The sequence below is a fragment of the Cydia amplana genome, chromosome 17, assembly GCF_948474715.1.
Source record: "Cydia amplana chromosome 17, ilCydAmpl1.1, whole genome shotgun sequence".
NCBI lineage: Eukaryota > Metazoa > Arthropoda > Insecta > Lepidoptera > Tortricidae > Cydia > Cydia amplana.
In genome coordinates this window covers 1,965,104-1,988,594 of record NC_086085.1, presented here as the reverse complement: position 1 = coordinate 1,988,594, position 23,491 = coordinate 1,965,104, and the positions used below count along the sequence as shown (strand labels likewise).

At 38.0% G+C, this 23,491-nt stretch overlaps 1 protein-coding gene across 1 annotated transcript; it reads left to right on the top strand.

The window, feature by feature from the left end:
* The first annotated feature begins 15,787 nt into the window (after window positions 1-15,787).
* Window positions 15,788-19,258, top strand: LOC134655695 (arylphorin subunit alpha-like). Its single transcript, XM_063511152.1, has 5 exons — window positions 15,788-15,882; window positions 16,372-16,505; window positions 16,986-17,813; window positions 17,943-18,106; window positions 18,337-19,258. Exons 1-5 carry the CDS (start codon window positions 15,795-15,797, stop codon window positions 19,229-19,231), a joined length of 2,109 nt encoding a protein of 702 aa, XP_063367222.1. The 5' UTR covers window positions 15,788-15,794; the 3' UTR covers window positions 19,232-19,258.
* Window positions 19,259-23,491: the final 4,233 nt, after the last annotated feature.

The following is a 23,491-nucleotide window of genomic DNA, read 5'->3' as shown; positions in this document are numbered from 1 at the left end:
TTAATAAATAATAAGAAAAAATTACAATAATACTTATATTACTTTTAACCTTTTACTTCTGAAGATATACTTCTTTTTATACCAAGTTATACATACAATTCGAGTATCACTAGCTTTTCTATACTAAAATTAAACTGCTATTATTATCACTGAAAATAACTGAAAATTAGACATCGTCTGTGTTTTTTTTATAGAGCCAACTTTAACATTTTTTTTTTTAATTTTCAATAAAATTTGCCCTTGCAAATATAGTCTAGTTTCCGTGTTAATTTTTTCGTGGTACTTGCCCTTAATTAAAACTACAATGTTGCATTAGCCCCCTCTTAAATTGTTCGCGGCCTAGCCAAGGTGACGATCGCTTGCGGTTCGCCATCGAATCGCTTTGTGTTTCTCTGTCACTCTTCCATATTAGTGTGACAGTGACAATTGCGTTTCATTCGCTAGGTATCGTTAGCGATTGGTATGTTGTCTACGGGGCCAGGGCATTATCGTTAACGCTCCGTAGCGAATCGTGGTCATCTCTCTCTTCCCCACTAGTGCGACAGTGACAGTTGCGTTTCATTCGCTACGGAGCGTTAACGAGTGCACGTTGGCTACGCACCCTGAGCTCGACTCTCATGCTCTCTAATTCCTCAGGTTATTGTATAAAACTTAACTACATTTAAAAAATCATTCAATTTCAAACCTTGTTCCCAAACAATACGGTGCCATTTCCAACAAGTTTACAAATGCACGTAAAGTGTATATTGCAGAATGCAGCTAAGTTGCAGAGTCTGTTGTGCAGTATTTATTAGCAAAGTTTAGAACTGTGTCACAGTACGAAAGGGCATACGTTTAGGAGCTACAGGGTGTTGCAAATCATATATTATTATTATGTTACACTGTAAATGATAAGTAAATCTCGGACATTTCACGTTCACGTCTCTACTAGTGCTGCCCCTTATCTTATTGTTTTCGGGGGTCCTTGCGGATACACTTCGACCCATAGGGATCTTTTGTGCAATTACCCCCTAGAGAAGATCCGTCAACTACTCAAGAGCTTTTCACACCATATCCATGTGTCGGATGATGGAGCTCATGGGTAGCGTTTTAAAGTCCTTTGGTTCCAGATATCCTGCTCCAAAGTCCTTCATTCTTTGTCTGGCGAGGGCGTGACATTCACACATTAAGTGTTTCACTGTCTCTTCCTCTTCGCCACACATACGACAATCGGTGTTGTCAGAGTGTCCCATCTTGGCCAGAATTCCTTTGACCCCGTAATGGCCAATAAACACCCCCGTTATGATTTGGAGTTGTCTTTTGCTAAGTTTCCAAAGCTTTTTGCTCCAACCGGAGTCTACTCCTTGCATAAAGAGCTTTGCATGCTTTAGACCCGTCAGACTGTCCCATTCTTACTGATTTTTGGTCTTGGTATGGTCTTTAATAGCTGTTGTAAATACGTTAAGGATGACTCACGTTAGACCGGGCCGGGTCCGGGCCGGAGCTTCCGGCGCTTCGTTTTCAATGAAAAGCATCACGTGATCACCTGTCATCTGTCATAGTCACCGGAAGCTCCGGCCCGGACCTGGTCCGGTCTAGCGTGAGTCATCTTTTAAGGTTAATTTAATTGGTTTTTTAATATGGTTTTAAATCTTCAAAGTTCTAAAAACATCCTGTAAGTACCTACAACTACCTTTTACCATCGATTGACGCCAGACGCCTGCATTTGTAGTTCGCAAAGTCAAAGTCGAAGTACATAAATAGTATTGGCTTTTCGCAATGAGTAGGTACCTACTAAAAGTCAAATTAAAAGTACAATCTAGTAAAATATAGTTTTTTAATTAATTCTTCCTTGTATAAGCACTTAGTGTGTGGCGGGGCGTGCAGCGTGGCGTCGGGCTCACAAGTAATTTGAGCAGCGTGTACTAAGGCCGCTCCTATACGCTTGCATTTAACATGCACGCCGCACGCCCAACTCGAGCGTCCACTCAGGCCTTACACTTAGTGGACGCTCGAAGCGGAGCGTTCGGCGGGGCCTGCAGCGTGGCGTCGGGCTCACGCGTGTACTAAGGCCTCTCCTATACGTTAACATGCACGCCGCACGCCCAACTCGAGCGTCCACTCAGGCCTTACACTTAGTGGACGCTCGAAGCGGAGCGTTCGGCGGGGCCTGCAGCGTGGCGTCGGGCTCACGCGTGTACTAAGGCCTCTCCTATACGCCTGCATTTGTTTAACAGGCACGCCGCACGCCCCGCTCCGCTGCACGCCAAACATGAGCGTCCACTCAGGCCTTACACTTAGACATAAGTATGACAATAAAATTATAATATTTATGTAACAAGTATTAATTTTATTTTAACTAGTATTTCATTTGTATTTTTCTTAGGTATAGGTATGACATCTTATTTCAGTTTATAATTTATAGTTTAGTTTTGATAAAAAGTCGAATTAGTAGATACCGTCCCGTCAGTAGGAAGAAGGGCGCAAATAACGGTTTTTCAAAAAATTAGTTATTTGTACAGCTGTGATCAGCAAATAAATGCGCATAATATAAGAGAAGATTAGTGCATATATAATTATAATAACACTTTTGCTTTGTAATAGGGCGAAAAATGTAAATATATCTTTGATGTTGACTGTACCTATATAAAACGTTAAAATCTATTTTTCGCCCCAAATTTCGGGGAAAGGCGCCATTAATACCATTCGTTACCCGCCATTCTGTTCTTTTGTTTCGATTTTTGCGGTTTCTTTTGTAATACTTACAAACGAAATCTCTTTATTCCCCCTAGCAAAACTTGTCTTAACATTGCAAAGTTATTTTTGCGGTTTCGAAATTGAATTTTGTAAAGAAAATACAAGCAAGTCGGACTTATCATACGCACGTTGACTTTTGTTTTGATAATCATGACCGCGTTATTGTTCATTTGTCTTGACTCTCATTGACATTGATTTAAAGTTGGAATTGGTTTGTTTTGTAGATCCTATAAGTTGGTAAGACAGCTTGTATTGCTTTTGTGGGTGTTTTACAAAGTTAGAAAGCTGCTGTTTGCGATTACAATTATTTCTGTTTTGATTTGTGGCTTGATACGATCATAATTAATTTTTTCTACTCCCGTAATTTTATTTGTCATTTAAAAGGTCGTACATACACCTTTAAACCTCTATGTTATAGTTGTCAAGACAAGTCTTTAGTCTATTCCCCAAAAAAGTATTTGTGCATACACGCAGTATCTTTTTGGTACTTTTACGATACTTCGTGTAATCACCACTTAAAAAATATTGTATGAAATACATTGTTGCCAACCTAATTTTAATTGTCATCTCTGACAGATGAGTACTAAGTGCATTGCTGCCAATTTACAAAATATTAGGTTCTATAGTAGAAACAATAAAATTGCTTCAGAAGTCAGAAACGCGCATGTGACACCCGTAATATAGCAAGATCCATAGACTACGAACACCGCTTAACGTTGCTTGTTAGTCTCCATAGGCTACTGTGGCCAAAATCGAGAAAAAAACTGTCCAAAATTGTAATTTAACTAAGAGCAAGTACCAGGGCCTCATGAGTTACAAGGTGTCGCTGACCAACCGGCCGGGGGCGCGGGGCGCGGTGGCCGGGTCGCGTATCTTAGCTGTATACTTTTGTTTTGTTTACCTACATAAAGTCCGTCAACCAAATCTTGTCAGTAGTAAAAGGCGGCAAATTTGAAAAATCGCGGGTTAGCAACACTGTGTTCAAATAATTCCAAAACGCGTGTCATCTGTGTTTTATCTGTGGAATGTGGATCGTGAATGACAGCCGTCACCTTATTTGTTATATTTCTGCTGTCACCATTAAATACCAATACATTAAATAAGAATAAGCAAAGCTAAGGGGCCTACAATGTACAATCATGCTCGTTGGCGTTGATGGTAAACATTACTAAAAAATGAGGTTATGACAAGTATTGGAAGAACTCTTTCGAACTTTTAAGATTATGTTCAGTTTTTTTGTTTTAGGGTTAAAAGGCATAAATAAAATTAAAACGTATGCCTAAATCTATCCAACAAGACCATAAATTGTGCCCTGGAAACCGTCCACATGTCTAATATTTTCAGCAATCAGTTGTGACTATTTACAAATGTAAACCTTTTAAACAGTATTAAGAGCCTTGATTATATCGCCGTTCTTTCGCAATATCTACCTAATCCATACATGTTTGTTGCAGGATTAAATCTTGCCCAATATAAGGCGTTCGTAGTAGGTAGTATCTTTTCAGACAATACTTACCTATGGCGGTTTATGTACGTGTACAACGCAACCAAGTCGAAAAGTGACCCTTATCTTATTTACCTTTAAATTAAATAAACACCCAAATATCAGTTGTTTTATTTTTAATATGTATATTGTACAATATATACCAATCAAAAAAATTACACAGGTAGGTCATATTCATCCAGAACAGTACACTAATTTACATTAACAAGTGGCATATTATATTGTAAATAACAAATATATGCACTATCTAATTATCTGCATTTTGATATGATTTTATTTTAGTAAACTTAGAAGACATAGATAGGGAACAAAGAGAATATAAGCAGTTGTTTTTGATATATTCAAATTTGTTCATCATTTTGATTAACATTGTTTTAACATCGCTTTTAAATTGTCCGTCCATGTTTCAATTTTTTTCAATAAACCGCGAGTGACAATTTGAATTGACGTACGCAGGGCGCGCTCAGCGGAAAAAAAATCTGTTGGTTCGATGTACATTGCTGCTTTTCTTAGCGCAATACTGCTCTTTGAGTGTTGCCCTACTTTAGTTTGCTTTACATTGCTACTGACAAGATTTGGTTGACGGACTATATATGTCCTATATGATTCCACTTGTTTAAATTATTATTTTTGTGGAATGAAAAATGCTTGGTCGTAGAAAAAGTATTGTATGCAACGTTGTTTATCTGAGTCAAAAAATACTCGTGGTGTCTTTATTAACAATTTTCGGCTTCGCCCCAAATTGTTACTTACGCCACTCGCCTTTTTTGACCCCTCTTAAACAACGGTTGCATAAAATACTATAATTATGATTCTTTTCCAGATAACATAGGTCATATAAGATACCATATTATAATATAGAGATCGTATATGATATCATATGAGATGGTATCATACCTTTGAATAATTTTACGGTTTAGACTCACTTGTTTTAAGTCACTCGCGCGACATGTTTCGGAGAGCCTAGGTCTCCTTTCTCAAGCACTAACAGTGCGAGCAGCGTTCACGACGGCCGTGTATTGTATCGTACTGCGGCACGCCGCGTCGCACGCTGCGCGCGCGCCGAGAAAACCGGTTGGGGCAGGTCTTCCGCTGTCATTGTAGGCGGGCATAGTGGTGTGTTTGGGCTTTGGTCACCTAGCACTTGTAGGGATACACAGCACGAACTCATACCTATAAGATTAGTGTTTTTTTTTTTGGGTTACACACTTTTATTGCTGACAATACTTCTTCTCATTTGAATTTTTGCACCTTTCTAATGAGTCTTAACTCGATGGGTTTGTATCCATCGATGTGTTCCTTTGGCTACCTTCCGAATGCATCATCAGATCAGCTCCATTTTAGAATGTTATTAGCATTGTCATCAGAATACGGAAGTACTTCAAATTTCAACTGAATCAGTCATCGGGAAATGGTTCAAATTTAAGTCACAAGAGGGTAACCAGAGAGCTGGCATCTTTCGCAGCGCATAAGTATTGCCATTCAGCGAGGGAATGCTGCCAGCATCGTTGGCACAATGCCACGGGGGGCCTTGTTTAGATGTTTTTTTAATTTAGATTAATTTAGTTTTTAATTTTATTATAAGTGGTTTTATATATACACGTAAAGTTTGTTTGTAACACCCCATGTGTGATGACTGCTATAGTTACTGGCCACAATATAGTAATTGGCCACTCTTAACTAATCAGAAAGAAACAAGCCAATTGAAACCTTATTATATATAGCGGCCATTTACTATGTAGTGGTAATAACTATTTTAGCAGTCACCTACGCAGTGAAGCTAGTTGTAAGTAAAAGTGAAGTAAGTTAAAAGAGTTAACTTTAAAATGTAAATTTTACCTGTAACTTATTTACTTCAGAAGGGCTAAGATGGATTGTATAATTTATATCTTTGTTATTATAACGCAAGTCTTATTGAGTTTACCATGGGACTAGGTCAATTTGTGTAAAATTGTCCCATAACATATGTACAATCGCCCTCGAGTAGGGAAATTGTATTAGAAAAAAATTCAATAATGTAATGCCAGAGAAAGCGAATCCATCGAAAGCCAACTCGCGCCGTCTCCGCACGGCGAAGAGCTGGTCGGTACCGACACTCTCCGATGGCGAGCTGATGCTGGAGTGGCTGAGGCGAGGGTTTTGAGCACACAAATCGACAGTTTTAGCGTATTTCTGATTTATCACGACGGACGAGCTTGCGCGTACGGCCATGAGCAGCCATCGAATCCGATCTACCTTCTACTGGCTTTTATAAATGTCAAAATATTCGAAAAAACTACCCTACCTACTGTCGCTAATTAATACGTTCCAATTTACGATGGATAGAAATGACTTGTTCAAAAAAATAACAAATAAAACTAAACTAGATAGGTACATCATGGTGCCCGGAACCATCAACATAAGTACCTAATTTATCCACAATTTATTAAAATATTAATACATAATAATAAATAATTATGTGAGTCACATTACTCATTTTTAAACACATACTTAATTGGTAATGCAATTATATTTAAAAAAACAACTTTTCTTTTGATAACAAAAAGATAATGCTAGTGTCCGTTTCAAGTATACTGTAAACTGATTATAACTTATCTTGGAAGGTTAAAGAATGTTAACCTAAAAGTACAATAATAACTTTATAGCCTATTAGGTAATAGTACATTACGATACAAGTGCGAAAAATAGAAAATTCGAACCGAGTGGCGATAAATTAAATCGACACGAGTTGCGAAGTGCTTATTCACACATGTATCGTACAACGTTTTACAGTATATATGGCCCTTATATTTTTTCTCTGTGTACAATAGTTGACCGAGGCGTAGCGAAGGTCTACGTTTTGACTCGGGCATTTTGCTTTTGTATGTCCGGATGTTCTCCTCTACAGGTCGCAATTCTTAACCGATTTTCGTGAAATTTTGTGACCGTATATTCAGAAAATTTGTATCGCTGGTTTTGGCGGTATTTAGATATTTAGTTTTTGCTTGCTTGTTTTTAGTAGCTAAGTTTCGTCAGCTTTAGTAAGAAGTTAAGAACTATAATGGCGTATTTTGCAAACGTTCGCTTTTTTTGTTTGCATCGGGAGGTCCCTGGTTCCATCCCCAGTAATTGTATACTACTACATACATAACTTTTTGTATTTTTTTTATACTTAAATTTCGTATAGTTGTTTTTTATTTAATCTTTTTATTTTGAAAAAATGAAAAATTTCGTATTTTTTATTTATCAAGCGTGGGTTAAGCGTATTCGTTTAATTTTTGTTTGTAGCTTTATGTAGTTTTTAATTTTTTGTTTATATAGTACATGTATGTACTATACCTATATTTTAATAAATATTTTTGCCATACATTTATTCAGTTTTAAGCTCAGCCAGCCTATTATGGATAGCTTTATCCATCTTTATCCACGTGATAAAATAACTGTCACTGTTTAACACCGTGGGAAAGAAAGTGACGGACACCGTTTTATCACGCTGTCACGTAGACAAGAACGACCATCATATCCGTACTGCTCGCGAGGTCTACAGCTCACAGAGCCACTAGTGTACATATGGTGCTACTTTACCGTACTAGTGCGATAATTGGCACCTTTACGTGCCTATGTAAAAAGAAAACCGGCCAAGTGCGAGTCGGACTCGCGCACGGAGGGTTCCGCACCATCAACAAAAAATAGAGCAAAACAAGCAAAAAAAAAACAAGCAAAAAAACGGTCACCCATCCAAGTACTGACCCCGCCCGACGTTGCTTAACTTCGGTCAAAAATCACGTTTGTTGTATGGGAGCCCCACTTAAATCTTTATTTTATTCTGTTTTTAGTATTTGTTGTTATAGCGGCAACAGAAATACATCATCTGTGAAAATTTCAACTGTCTAGCTATCACGGTTCGTGAGATACAGCCTGGTGACAGACGGACGGACGGACGGACGGACGGACAGCGGAGTCTTAGTAATAGGGTCCCGTTTTTACCCTTTGGGTACGGAACCCTAAAAATGTAAGGGCCCTTGGACTGTATACCTGAAAGCAATCGACTAGAAAAAGCTAGTGAGTCTTCGCTGCCAATTTTACATGGAATATTTTTACTGTGGACCGTCGTTAAAAGCTGTGTGTAAAAATGTGAAATGTCCCAAATCGCGAACATACGAGTATCTACATATTGTCAAAGGAGTTCCCTTTGTTTCCCATACAGTTTTAAGTCATAATGTATTGTTTGTCATATTATCGTTAGTCCTAAAACTGAAACCGTTAACTTTTCAGGATTTTCGTAAGGTTAGCCTATAGGTAGGTTAGGTTAGGTTTGGTTTATGGCAATCCTGAAAAGTTACGCGTTTCTAAACCAAACAAATTATGACTAACGAAAATGTGGACAAACAATACAGTATATTTAATACATCACATTTTTAGATTTCATTCACACACTTTTCACTCCCTCCTCACAACAAGCTTACACACATACAAGTTCACAGTCCTCTTTCTTTCCTACGTATTCTTTCCTTAATATAATTATAATTATTATAAATTATTATAATATTGGTAACTCGTGATGACCTTGACCCTCGCGATACAGGTCATGCCTAGTGGGTGGGTGGGGCAGGTCATGTCAGGGTTCACTGCAATGTGCATTTGGTAAACTTTTATTGTCAAATAAAGATATTGTTATTATGACTTAAAACTTTTTGGGAAACAATAGTGACCCATTGTCACATTGTAAGTTTGAATTGGCTACTTTGTTTAGAAGGTAAAAGCGCCACACCCTTGATCAGGGTAGAGCGAAACGGCGCCCTTCGTTGAAGTTTTCAAGCGTTTTATCCACCCCCCCCCCCCTCGCCACACTCGCGTCTTTTAAAACTTTTTTTTTGGCGCCCCCCTTGCCATCCGGCGCCTAGCGGCCGCTCCACTAGCTCTACCCTAGATCCGGCCCTGGCCACACCTGTCTGCTGTCGAGACTTGACCAGAATATCCCAATATCTCTTTCCAAATCAAGTTATATGTCACCCTGGTCTGGTCTGGCCCCTATTTCACCACAGCGACAGGTGCGACAATTCGACAAATGTCACTGTTGCTGATGTCACAGTCATCCATGGGCTATGGTTACCGCTTACCATCGGGCGGGCCGTATTCCTGTTTGCCACCATCATTGTATTATTAAAAAAAAAACTTTATTATATCGGCAAAAAACAGGTAATTTCTCTTTCGAAGTTTATGATGATGATGATGACAATTGTCACACGATTTAATAGAACTTTCGGTGTTTCTTGTGACAATTGTCATTTGCTTCGCAAAATAAGTACTTATTTATTGGCGATATAATGGAGTTTTCTTTCAAGCACACCGCCCGCCGGTAAGCGGTTACCGTAGTCTATGGAGGCCTGTGACGTCAGTAACAGTGATGTCGACAATTTTCGCACCTGTGACCGTGGTGAAATAGGGGCCTGGTCACACACTCCATGGCTAAACGTGGCCAGCCCAGTCTCAACACTTCAATAGGCCACTTTACTAACAAGTCAAATCAGCTACTCTTCATGAAAAGTTAATAAAAATATTTATTACATGGAGTTAGTATGAGAAACGAAGACAGAAACGTCACAATTAATCCAGCTCCCCTTAATAACTTTTGAGAATGCAAAAATATACATACCTACATACATATAATCACGCCTCTTTCCTGGAGGGATAGGCAGAAACCACGGATTTCCACTTGCTACGATCGATCCTGATGACATAACTCTTTAGGTTTAAAGATCTTTATTTCTCATAAGAATACATAATATTCACTTACACGAGAATTTCTTATTTTTTCATGCAAAATACATATTTATTCGGTGAGCGCACACTTAACTTATAACCACTTAAAACTGTAGGTACTTGCATATTATGACTTAACAAAAATTTACAAATTAAACTAAATACACCTTTTTTTTTTTTTTTTTTTTTGTCGGGTAAGTCAATACTTAACTTAATAAGTAAACAAAACATGCAATGGAATGCGAGCGTAGTTGCTACGGCCGGGACCGGCTGGCTCATAGTAACAGAGATAAGATATGGAACTTACACGGATATAAAGAGCGTGGAGGTGACAAAGCGCTTCTTCTAGTTTAATGCAGTGTTGGTGTTTTGATAGATGTAATAATTTATTTATATTATATTTTTGGTTTTATTTAGTTATAAGTAATTATTTAGAATAAGTAAATGTAATAGTATATCTGTGTTATATTATATAGGTAGCTATAGTATTTGCATATTAATATTAAAAATAATGAGGGGGGCTATTTATTAGTAATATAATGTTTCAGCAACCTTTTAAATGTGATAAGGGACTTGGCGTCTTTTATATCTTTTGGCAATTTATTATATAAATCAGCGCCTTCATAAAGTATAGTTTTCCTGCCATAATTTGTACGTGGTGCACGAAGGATCAAATCATTAGCATTTCTTAGTTTTATTTTTTGCACTTCATGTTTTTTGGTAAAAGATATTTTTATATGTAGGTCTCTCTGTATAATTTTGCGTACTAGCATACAAGTATAGTAAGTGTATGTTTGGTGTATATTCATAATTTTAGTTTTTTTGTAAATATAATCTGTCGGCGTTAAACGATCGAAATGAAATAATACTTTAATTAATTTGTTTTGTGCTCTTTGTATTGTATTTATTTGGGTTGCTACAGCTGTACCCCAGATCTCGACTAGATAATCGATATGTGGCTTTACAATAGAATTATAAATCATATAACGTGCTTGGTTTGGAAGACACTTCGCTATACCCCGCAGTGTCTTTCGCTTCCGTTACTTTCATAACATAAATCAAAAATATGCGAAAATATATTTTTAGGGTTCCGTAGCCAAAGGGCAAAAAACGGAACCCTTATGGATTCGTCATGTCTGTCTGTCTGTCCGTCCGTCTGTCCGTCCGTATGTCATAGCCACTTTTTTCCGAAACTATAAGAACTATACTGTTGAAACTTGGTAAGTAGACGTATTCTGTGAACCGCATTAGGATTTTCACACAAAAAAAAAAAAAAACAATATATTTTGGTTCCCCATACTTAGAACTGAAACTCAAAAAATTTTTTTTCATCAAACCCATACGTGTGGAGTATCTATGGATAGGTCTTCAAAAATGATATTGAGGTTTCTAATATCATTTTTTTTAAACTGAATAGTTTGTGCGAGAGACACTTCCAAAGTGGTAAAATGTGTGTCCCCCCTAGGGTTTGCAAGATCCGTCAATTTTTCGGATCCGGATATTTCGGATATTACAATTTGACGGATCCGGATATCCGGATAATTCGGATAATACGGATCTGTATAAAGAAAGGTGACGAAATTTACAACTTACATACAACGAACAGCTAGTAAAATGTAAAATGTTCATATTTTAGTTCATTATAATTATTATTATCTCAAAACGATATAAATAAGTATAATAATATATTCAGTGTAGTCTTAATTAGGTATTCCTATTAATAATATTAATATTATGCATTTTTCTTTTAGGAGGCCGCGTAGTCGATTTGTAACCGAAAACGCCAAAAATGAAATAATTAAAGCAAATTTATTTCTATATATCTGCTCAGAATAATTAATTCTAAAGGTGCCTAAAAACACCGCTTTAACTTCGGCTTTTTTTTTAAATTTACCATTATAAGCTCACAAAATAGAAAATGGAGAAAAAGTTACATTTATGTACTTTTATTATTTTATACCTGTGTGATGTGATATAATTATACTATTAAAAAACGTACTTACTTTACCTTGGTAAGATAGCTATACCTTCAGTCGTTAGATTGAGAAAAATGGCTTAGAAAAAGTATCTAACTCATTTATTCAGTCCCCATTACAACAATCTTCCATTATAGGTATGTATAAAACTTATATGAATCCAGTTAATTACTGCAAAATAATGTAAAATTACTACAAAAGTTTCGCGAAATAAAGAAATTTGGGCTACAGCTTCTTAATAACGAGAAAAAAATATCAATATTACTTACTCGGTTAGCAGCACATCAAGCACAGGTTATTTATGTCAACAGAAGACTGGGAACCGACACGATAACACAAAAAAGTCACGATAACACAACAACATTTACTTTAAAACATACAAATAATTACCCTTATTCCAGTCAGAAGGCATGCAGGTAGCTAATTTTAAGACTGTTACTGTTACTACTGTTTAGTTTAAGCAATATTTGTATTTATTTTATGACGTTATCGCGTACCAATAACGCGACCAATGCAATATTTAACGGATCCATGAGATCCGAAATATCCGGATCCTATGAGACGCTGGATCCGGATCTTAGATTTGACGGATATCCGGATATTTCGGATATCCGGATATCCGGATCTCAAACCCTAGTCCCCCCCCTGTAACTTCTAAAATAAGAGAATGATAAAACTAAAAAAAATATATGATGTACATTACCATGCACACTTCCACCGAAAATTGGTTTGAACGAGATCTAGTAAGTAGTTTTTTTTAATACGTCATAAATCCCCTAAATACGGAACCCTTTATGAGCGAGTCCGACTCGCACTTGGCCGCTTTTTTTATGTATGTATTTCCGTAAATTGATTTTCTTTTTATTTGTCTAGAAGACGTACCTAATCCTATTTGTTTAGATCGTGACACTATAAATGGCAATGTCAGAGCGGATATCCGGATTCGGTCAAAATGTCTTTCGAAGCATGCTACGCTCATAAGCCTAAAAGTAAACTGAAACCATAAAGAACATTAAAGACGAAATATTTTATTATCTCTTACGTATCATAGTGGTTACAATTGAAGGGATGTTTACAAAAACAACATAACTGCTTAAAGCGGTTGACACTTTTTTAAGAACATTGTTAATCGTTTCAGGTGTCAACCAGTGTAGTCAGTATGTTGTTATTGTAAACATCCCTTCAATTGAAGGCGCTCAAGATAAAAAGAGAGTGAATTTCTTGCATTACCCTTGCACATACCGCCTTTTTTAAAAGATGACTGTTAATGTTTATTAATTATTGATATCCGAAGTTTCCTTAGTAAGTATTGGAAAAATTGCATCAGTTTCTATTGATATGCCTATGTTTATAATAGGATACGCTTTGTTTTTACTTCAATAGTGGTATTGGCTGTGAACAGAGCACGTTGCTTGTAAGAAACGTGTAGATTTAATCAAAATAAAAGGATGCACGGTAAAAAGGACACTGTCTGTCACAGGAACGGAGCATACAGGTATATTAATGTCAGCTGTGAACTCCTAATAGATCGGAGAGACCATATTATGAATTATTATGTACAGAACATGATCAGATAGTCCTGTGTGTCATAGGCTGTGTTTGGTGTGAACCAAGTGTGAACTATCCTGGTAGTAAACGGTTGGATAAAGTACTCCAGTGGAAACTTGTAACTCCAATGTCATAAGGGCATTGCTGATTTATTTAAAACCTCTGTACACTCCGCTTTTGAAAACCCTCAAAGGTACATATTTCCTTACACATACGTTTTTAATGTCTCATGTGATATTGGATTTGCCAACGATTCAGACAGCGCATTTTGGCTACGTCAAAGGACTCACAGAAATGACAACAGGCTAGAGATACCCGCTAAATGCGTGGTCGATGTGGTTAAAAAGTTTGAAAATGATAACCAGGTACTGCACGCCGCCCACATACCGACAACCTACGGATGGACCAACGATCTAATGGAAATGTTGTATTGTGTTGCGATCATTGAGGAACGCCAATGTGGCAGTGAGTGATAATGAAAGAGAAGTGACGGTGAAAGATAATTCTCAGACCATTTGATACGATATTTAGAACGGTAATGTAACAGTTTTGAAAGATTCACGGTTAGTTTCACTACTAGACTTATATGATGCATGTAACTGCGTCGAAATATCGGGAGCTAGGGAATAATACTAAAGGTAATCACGGTTCATATCCCGGTCGATATAAATCTAGTAATCTAGTAAGTAGTAGTAGTAAGTAATACAGTGTTACAGTGCAAAAATCCGAAACGATTTAATAATTATTTAAATGATGAAAAGCATAACTTTATTGTAAGCTGACTTTTCAAGAGTCATTCACAGCAATTAGACTCATGTTAGCGATAAGACCGACTGGTTATCTAACATTGTTTATAGTATTGTGATGTGTTTTTGTTTTGTCGCTTAGTTATTTAATAATAAATAATATTTTATATTTTATTTTGATTTAAACACAAAGACAAATAATTTACCTGAAAACTATATGTTTACTATAAAATATAATATAAGTATGCTATGTTTTCACATAAATGTTGGCGCCATTTTAATGAAGTTACCTAGTCGAATAATGGATATTGATTGGACATAGGTACCTAATATGATATTTATGTTATGGAAAATAAAAATTAAAGCAAATACAGGGCATCTGTGGAGTTAAATATGTAGGTGCGACACAGTTTTCATTATCTATTAGCTCCACTTGCACCATCCCACTAACCCGGGGTTAAACCCGTTAAACCGTTAACCCAGTGTCAAATTGTAGTGGTAACCATGGTAACTCCAGATTTAACTGGTTAACCCCGAGTTAGTGGGATGGTGCGAATGGCGCTAGAATTATTATAATTTTTCAAACGTAAAGCAGCAAATTAAAACAAAGTCCATGTATTCTCAAATTTGCATTTTAAGAAGAACTGTCAAAAATCTTATAATCAAAAACAGTGAAATGTCGAACCAAGCTAACCCTGCACAGATTTAGCAGTGACAATATGTGGCAGTGTCATCATAAACCTGAAGTTCCTATGAAAGCAAAAGTAAAGGTCGGCAACGCGCATGTAACACCTCTGGAGTTGCAGGCGTCCATAGGCTACGGTGACTGCTTACCATCAGGCGGCTCGTATGCTTGTTTGCCACCGATGTGGTATAAGAAAGCATAACGTTTATAAATGCACTTGGACATTTTGTCAAGAAAGTAAGTCAGGTCAAAATTCCTTTCGTTGACTTGTTGCTGACCTTCTATTTTTGTCTTTTATCAAATAAAAAAAAAGTTGTGAGCTATAGCATGTCTTTCTAGTTGTATATTATAATTTTCTAGAGAAAATTTAGAAACTAAATTTCACCCCGTACAAGAAGATCCACTCCGTAGCATTTTTTGGGGAAAAAACCAGACACCGAACATAATATGCATTAGAAAGTACACAAGCAAACTTAGTATCTTTTAGCTAACCTTAAAAAATATCCAAAATGTATACCGTATGTATTCTTACATTATTTCATACTATAAAATAATATAGATGAATGTAGCAAAATGCAGAATTATCTAAGACGACTCTAATTCATGTGCCCTTCCTTTCATCTTCGTCTTCGCCTTGATGAGGTGAGAGAATGTTTATCTCCAGTCTCATTAAAAATATTCCATTGGAGCCAATTTCGGCTATCTGCGAAGATAGTCGAAATTGTAAACTCCGGTGAAAGGTCGTCTGATAGTTATATTCGTAAACACAGCGTTACTAGGTAGAAGATAATGTGATGAATCGGGTATATAAGGCCATACCTGGAGTGAGTTCGGTACAGTTGAGGTCTGTCTGGAAGATGAAGACTGTCCTGATACTAGCTGCCGTGGTGGCCCTGGCCGTGGCCGGTACTGTTCCGCACAAATATGAAGTGGAGCTGAAATCTGGTAAGAGCTTTTTTAAACATTTACTTGTAATAATTCACTTTACAATGAATATGCTTCATTATTTTAAAAATAACTTTCAAAATTCGTTCTGGTATATTGTGCCACTTGTGATCTTTCCAAATTTACTTGATCACGTTTAATATTTTTGTCTTATCCTAATGTTATATATGCCTAATGGATTCCACTTAGTGACATATATAAAATATTGTATTCTGTTTAATTTCAAAAACCGTAACTTCGTTACAAGATTTTTTTTTTTAATTTCTTATGAGTTTTTTCTACAATTTTACATACTACTTTGATGTCCTCTCGGTTCCTCATTACTACTGCAACTTTCTTTAAAACCACCGTTTTGGATTCATAATTATTACCTTATTGGAATTTATTTTTATGATGATGTAGTTTCTGAGTTCATTTAATGCTTAATAACTCTGTACTTTATTTTACTTTCATAATGTCCAGTGTTTTATTTCGCTTTTGTTTTTACAGTTGACGCTCATTTCATCGAGCGCCAAACGAAAGTAATCTACCTTCTGGAGAGCATAGGACAGTACAGAAAGGACGCCGACTGGTTCAAGCTTGGTTATGAATACGATGTCGAGGCTAACATTGACAACTATACCGTAAGTTACAAGTTTCTACCCATGTAATCTTGATTTTATATAACAGATGGACCTACTGCCGTGTCACGCCAAACTCCGTTAACTCGAGTTACATGAGTTACGGGTAACCAGTCTAAATCGTCTTAAAAACCATTAAATATATATCCTCTAAAAGAACATTTTGAAAATCTTCATTATTTACTGAGAAAAGCATATGACTAACTCATGTAACTTCATTTTTTTGCCGATGGCGTCAGACACAACTCAGTTAACTTGAGTTGCATGATATATGTTCTTAAGTTACCGGAGTTAGGCAATTTTGCATGACTGGCCGAGCGCTTGGTTTATACGACAACAATATTATTTCGCTTAAATACGTGGCACGTCTGATCACGCGTAATTAATAAATTATATATAGGTGTGAAGCTGAGCCTAATTTTAAAATCGAATTGTTAATTAGATTATTTGAACTATATACTGAACCATCCTTTTTGATTTCAGGACAAGAAGGCCGTCGAGGAGTTCTTGATGTACTACAAGAGCGGTTTCATGCCCAAGTACAAGACTTTCTCCGTCTTCTACGATGAGATGAGGGAGGAGGCCATCGCCCTCTTCAAGCTCTTCTACTACGCCAAGGACTTCGAGACCTTCTACAAGACCGCCGCCTTCGCCCGCGTGCATATCAACGATGGCCAGTTCCTCTACGCCTACTACATCGCTATCCACAAACGCCCCGACACCCAGACCTTCGTGCTCCCTGCTCCGTACGAGATGTTCCCTCAGTACTTCGTCAACACCAAGACTTTACTGAAGGCATACCGTACCAAGATGCAGAACGGCGACTTCGATCCCGCCTATGCTGCCACCCACGGCATCACCCACGAGAACGGCAAATACGTCTTCTACTCCAACTACACCAGCCCCTGGTTGACCGGCAGCGCTGAGGACAAGCTTTCCTACTTCACTGAGGACATTGGCATGAACTCCTGCTACTACTACTTCCAGACTCTCAACCCCTTCTGGTGGAACAAGAACAGCTTACCTCACTTTGAAGAGATGCGTGGAGATATCTTCTACTTCAGCTACCAACAGCTTATTGCTAAGTACTACCTGAACCGTCTCAGCAGCGGACTTGGAGAGATCCCTGAATTCTCGTGGTACAAGCCCATCGAGACCGGTTACTATTGCCAGCTGTCTTCTTACTATCCCTTCTTCTCGAGAAACGAATACTACCTGATCAACAGGGCTGAAAATGAACAGTACATCAGCTACCTTTCCAACTACGAGCAGTCCTTCATGTACTACTTGGAGCAAGGCCACTTCAAGGCTGTAAGTATAAGTTGTAATTGGCCATATAACCTATCTTAAACCTTATTACAATGGCATAACATCTACTTGTGTTCACTTAAGAACGTCGTTATCAGAACTCTTGACTACAATTTAATACTTCCTTTACAGTACAACCAAGAGATTGACCTGCGCAACTCCAAGGCCATCGACTTCGTTGCCAAGTACTGGTTCACCACCGTCGACCTCTACGAGAAGCTGCCCAAGAACTACGAACGTTTCTACGAGAACATCGGTCTTCACCTCCTCGCCGGTACTCCTGAGCCTACTGACAAGTAAGTTGTCAAAACATCTATTTATATTTATATGCTATAAGTCATGACAAGTTTTGCATTGACGGCAAGAGAGAAAGCAATGTCATGGCATTTTTCTCTAAGTCTACTGTTAAAATTCATACAGTCTTTTCAGTCAACAAAAATGATATCTTCTCCATATTACTCGCAATGTTAGATATGTTAAAATGTTTTAAATGTACAAATTTACTAAAGATTGATTGCCTTTCCAGATACACCATCTTCCCCAGCGCTCTGGAGCTGTACCAGACCTCTCTGCGCGACCCCGTCTTCTACCAGTTCTACGCTCGCATCCTGAACTACATCCTCCTATGGAAAGAGTACCTGGAACCTTACAGCTACAGCCAGCTCCACTTCGAGGGAGTCAAAATCAGCGACGTCAAGACCGACAAACTGGTCACCTTCTTCGAGCCCTACGACTTTGACATCACCAACGACATCTTCCACAGCGTCGAGGAGTTCAAGGCTAACGACCCTACCCTCTACACCGTCCGTCAGCCCCGTCTCAACCACAAGCCTTTCACCGTCACCATTGATGTCAAGTCTGACGTCGCCACCGACGCCGTGTTCAAGATCTTCCTGGGTCCCAAATACGACAGCAATGGCTATCCTCTTAGCATTGAAGACAACTGGATGAACTTTGTTGAGCTTGACTGGTTCGTGCACAAGCTGATCGTTGGACAGAACAAGATCGAGCGCCTCTCCACCGACTTCTCGCTGTACAAGGAGGACCCCGTGTCTGTGTCTGACCTTTTGAAATACTTCAAACAAGGAAAGGTTCCTCTTGATATGTCTGAGAAGTTCTGGTACCCGCCCCAGAGAATGATGCTGCCTAAGGGTACCAAGGGTGGCTTCCCCTTCCAGCTGTACGTCGTCGTCTACCCCTACACTCCTCTGCCTAAGGAGATGGAAGAGTACAAGATTTACATCCCAGACATGAAGCCCGTGACTTATCCGTTCGACCGCCCCGTGTACGAGACTTACTTCAAGCAGCCCAACATCTACTACGAGGATGTGCTCATCTACCACGAGGGAGAAGAAAACGCCAACTTCTACAACGTTAAGGAGTACTACCCTAACTACAAAAACCAAGTGCCTAAGAATTGAGAAAGATAAACCGTCCAAGGTGTGCTAGTTATGGTGATATTGAACTGTATGAAATGATGTAATAATAAGTAAAAAATAATAATATATAAATATATTTTTACTATTACCTTCCTGATTCCTATTAGCTATATTCCGGGCAATCCGGCTTATATACCTCACAAACAAAAGTATCCGGAAGAAAGCATGAAACTTGGCATGAATGTAGCTTATGTTATGTATGTACTTAATTAGAAAAAAGTGGAAGGGAAAGCAACTTTCCTTCCCTCCTCCTCCTCCCCTTCCCACACTTTTGTATCCCATTTTCCAGTTTTTCATAGTTTTTAGAATAATGGTCAAAGTTACAACAAAACTTTGTATAGTAATTTTTTTTTCCTTATTAATTTCTGCTGTAGTTGCTTTGGAAGTGTGTTGTTAGGAATAAAGTTTTGAGTTACGGCAGTTACGGGTCATGCAAATTTTGACGAATTTGGCAAGATATGTTTTTCTGCCTTTTTTCTTTTCTAAAAACGTATTTGATAGCATATATTAAAGGCATCTCTTAATGTATGGGGATCATCAGGACAGTACGGGCAGTATGAACAATATGGGACACATCAGATGAGCAAAAATGTATTATTTTTTAGGAGCAGAGTTGCAAAGCATTATTTGGTGCTCTTTTATATTTTATAGACCGTCCATAATCCGTCTTTTAACACATAAGTCTTCCTTGATTGGTTGATATTTCTTAAAGTGACCATACCATCTTGTTGTCGTGAAGCGCGAAGCGCTGGTGGCCTAGCGGTAAGAGCGTGCGACTTGCAATCCAAAGGTCGCGGGTTCAAACCCCGGCTCGTACCAATGAGTTTTTCGGAACTTACGTACGAAATATCGTTGGATATTTGCCAGTCGCTTTTCGGTGAAGGAAAACATCGTGAGGAAGCCGGACTAATACCAATAAGGGCCTAGTTTACCCTTAATATAAAATTAATTACTATTCAATGTATTTTTTTTTCTTGATTGGAGAAATAGCAGAATTATATGACAGAATAAAACTTTCAATTTAGGTATCTAAGGGATACGCAAGTTTCAAATTTAGGTATTGGTACCTATTTTTTATTATTGAAGTGAACATCTACTGCCTTAAACGTTCTCAGTGTTCTCACCAACAATTAATTAAAATAAACTGACCTAGGAAGATAAATGTATAGGTAAGTATTTTCACATACAATTTGAAGTTACTAGCAACGTAACAACCAATATATCTAATAATGAAATGACAGTAGCAATAAAATAGCGATGATGACAACACATTACTGACGAGCGCTAGCTCGGCTGTTAAGAAAATTGAGTAAATATTTGAAGAAGTACTTTTATGTCGTATTACAATTAGAAGAAGAAAGAAAAAGCATTTATTTAATTAATGCCATAACATAATATATTACATATACTTATAGAAAAGAAGACATACAGACATAAAAAAAAACATTGGACGCTAAAATAAGAACCCCACTCAGCATAATGTCCCGGCAATCCGTGGCGCTGGTTTTTAGTGGGGGGCGCTGACTTAAAACTATGAGACGACACATACGCTAACGACACACAAAGAACAGACACACAAAAAAATGAAAAAATACAAAAAAAACTGTAACCTAAAAAACTTAAAAACTACCCACAAAACAAATATAACAAGAAAACAAAAGTTAATCCAAGTTACGTCTAGAGAAAGTAAAAAATACAATACGGTCTTAACACCCCCTGGCACTGATAACCGACTTGGTTTCACATTACATCTCAAAACGTTTTTGTAGTAGAAGCGTTGCGAGACTTGCAGCTTTTTTTTACACGACTGCCCCAAAAATGGAGTGTATTGTTTTCAGCGTTAATGTTTGTATGTGGCTGGGTATGTAAGTTTCTTTGTTCCACTCTAGCAGCTAAATTCCTGAACCGATTTAGATATATTATATATCATTAGAATCCTTACGTCATCCCGGGTAACATAGGCTATGTGCATGACGTCATTATAAGAACAATATGGCGGACTTAATACGCCATATTACGCAACATTTAGAAAAAAATATCTTGCAAACCCATCGAGGGCATCAAAATGAAGCGCTTTGAAAGACGATCAATAATATATATACAATATGAAGATTTAAGTCTAATTTTGAGAAAATAAGAATTCGCAAAATATGTTAAAATAAGCTAATCTCATAATTAAACATTATTAATTTTGTTTGTAAATAAATGATTTATACCTATTAAACCAAATATTATCCTATTGTTGGGATATTAAAAGGAAGTGGTGTGACCGCTGATTATAAAAAAATATAATATTATACATAGGTACTATAATTAATCACAGGCTTCCAAATTCCCCAAGAATATTAATGACGAAGGCCGAACTCCGCATAGGGCCGACAGTCCGAAGCGTAAGGCAGGTGCGTGCTTCCTGTAACTTCCCCAAGTATCTTAATTGCGAAGGCCGAAGGCCGAGCTTCGCGTCGGGCCGAAGGCCAGGAGCGTAAGAAAGGTGCACGCTTTCTGCAGCTTCCCAAAGTATCTTAATTGCGAAGGCCGAAGGCTGAGCTTCGCGTAGGGCTGAAGGCCCGAAGCGTAAGAAAGGTGCACGCTCTCTGCAGCTACCCCAAGCATCTTAATTGCGAAGGCCGAAGGCCGAGCTTCGCGTAGGGCCGAAGGCCCGGAGCGTAAGAAATGTGGACGCTTTCTGCAGCTTCCCCAAGTATCTTAATTGCGAAGGCCGAAGGCAGAGCTTCACGTAGGGCCGAAGACCCGGAGCGTAAGAAAGGTGCACGCTTTCTGTAGCTTCCCCAAGTTTCTTAATTGTGAAGGCCGAAGGCCGAGCTTCGCGTAGGGTCGAAGGTCCGGCGCGTAAGTAAGGTGCACGCTTTCTGTAGTTTCCCCAAGTTTCTTAATTGTGAAGGCCGAAGGCCGAGCTTCGCGTAGGGCCGAAGGCCCGGAGCGTAAGAAAGGTGCACGCTTTTTGCAGCTTCCCCAAGTATCTTAACTGCGAAGGCCGAAGGCCGAGCTTCGCGTAGGGCCGAAGGCCCGGCGCGTAAGAAAGGTGCACGCTTTCTGTAGATTCCCCAAGTTTCTTAATTGCGAAGGCCGACGGCCGAGATTCGCGTAGGGCCGAAGGCCCGGATCATAAGAAAGGTGCACGCTTTCTGCAGATTCCCCAAGTTTCTCAAATGCAAAGGCCGAGCTTCGCGTAGGGCCGAAGGCCCGGAGCGTAAGAAAGGTTGCAACGCTTTCTGCAGCTTCCCCAAGTATCTTAATTGCGAAGGCCGAAAGTTAGCTAATAGGAACTAAATATGCAGTTGCAGAGATAGCAAGCTCTAGCACTTTTCAATACGTCTGTTTTTGGGTCCGACCTATTTAGGTTTTTAAGCACGTTTTATGCTAACATATAAAAGATCAACATGATGAAAGCTCCTTGAAGCAACTAAATCGCCTTAAATCATAAAAAATGTGGTTGGTTTGTATGGTCACTAAAATTTATAAAATAAAATAAATTAATTAAAAATTAAAAAACACGACTGCAGTTTAAAAGCGAACTGAAAAGCTAAAAATAATTTTTAGTTATGTTAGGTACTCAACATAATGAATGTAAAATAGAATATAAGTGTTCAGTCAGGGTCGTAAACAGCAAACGGAAAAGTTTAGGCTCATTTAGGATCGTGACTGTACCTGCATATTTTATTTCGATTGCAGTCGGGGACCTTGATATATTGAAATTTTCCCATTCACAGGTCCCCGACTGCAATCGAAATAAAATATGCAGGTACAGTCACGATCCTAAATGAGCCTAAACTTTTCCGTTTGCTGTTTACGACCCTGACTGAACACTTATATTCTATTTTACATTCATTACGTTGAGTACCTAACATAACTAAAAATTATTTTTAGCTTTTCAGTTCGCTTTTAAACTGCAGTCGTGTTTTTTAATTTTTAATTAATTAATTTTATTACATGTAATGTTTTTGATGGGATCTCATCTCTTTTTGTAGGCAGTCCTTCTTTTCGGGTACTCATACCCATACTATGTATACACATATCATAACTAAACACATCTTCATTCATACTCACATCGTACATCGTAGTGTACCTTTACTTTACCTACTATTTGTAGGAACTGCAACAGTAACTTTGTAATAGCATATATTTATATGGGATTACAAACTTACTTATGCAGTTCATAGATCTTTAAAACGTGACTGATATTGTAATATTTTTAGGTTTTCTATGGCTTGATAAGCTGAA

Bases quoted from the DNA above. Each gene is read 5' to 3' on its own strand.
- LOC134655695 (XM_063511152.1), top strand. From the start codon at position 15,795: ATGAAGACTGTCCTGATACTAGCTGCCGTGGTGGCCCTGGCCGTGGCC. The intron at 15,883-16,371 runs GTAAGAGCTTTT...TTGTTTTTACAG, and splicing joins TGAAGTGGAGCTGAAATCTG to TTGACGCTCATTTCATCGAG. The intron at 18,107-18,336 runs GTAAGTTGTCAA...TTGCCTTTCCAG, and splicing joins ACTCCTGAGCCTACTGACAA to ATACACCATCTTCCCCAGCG.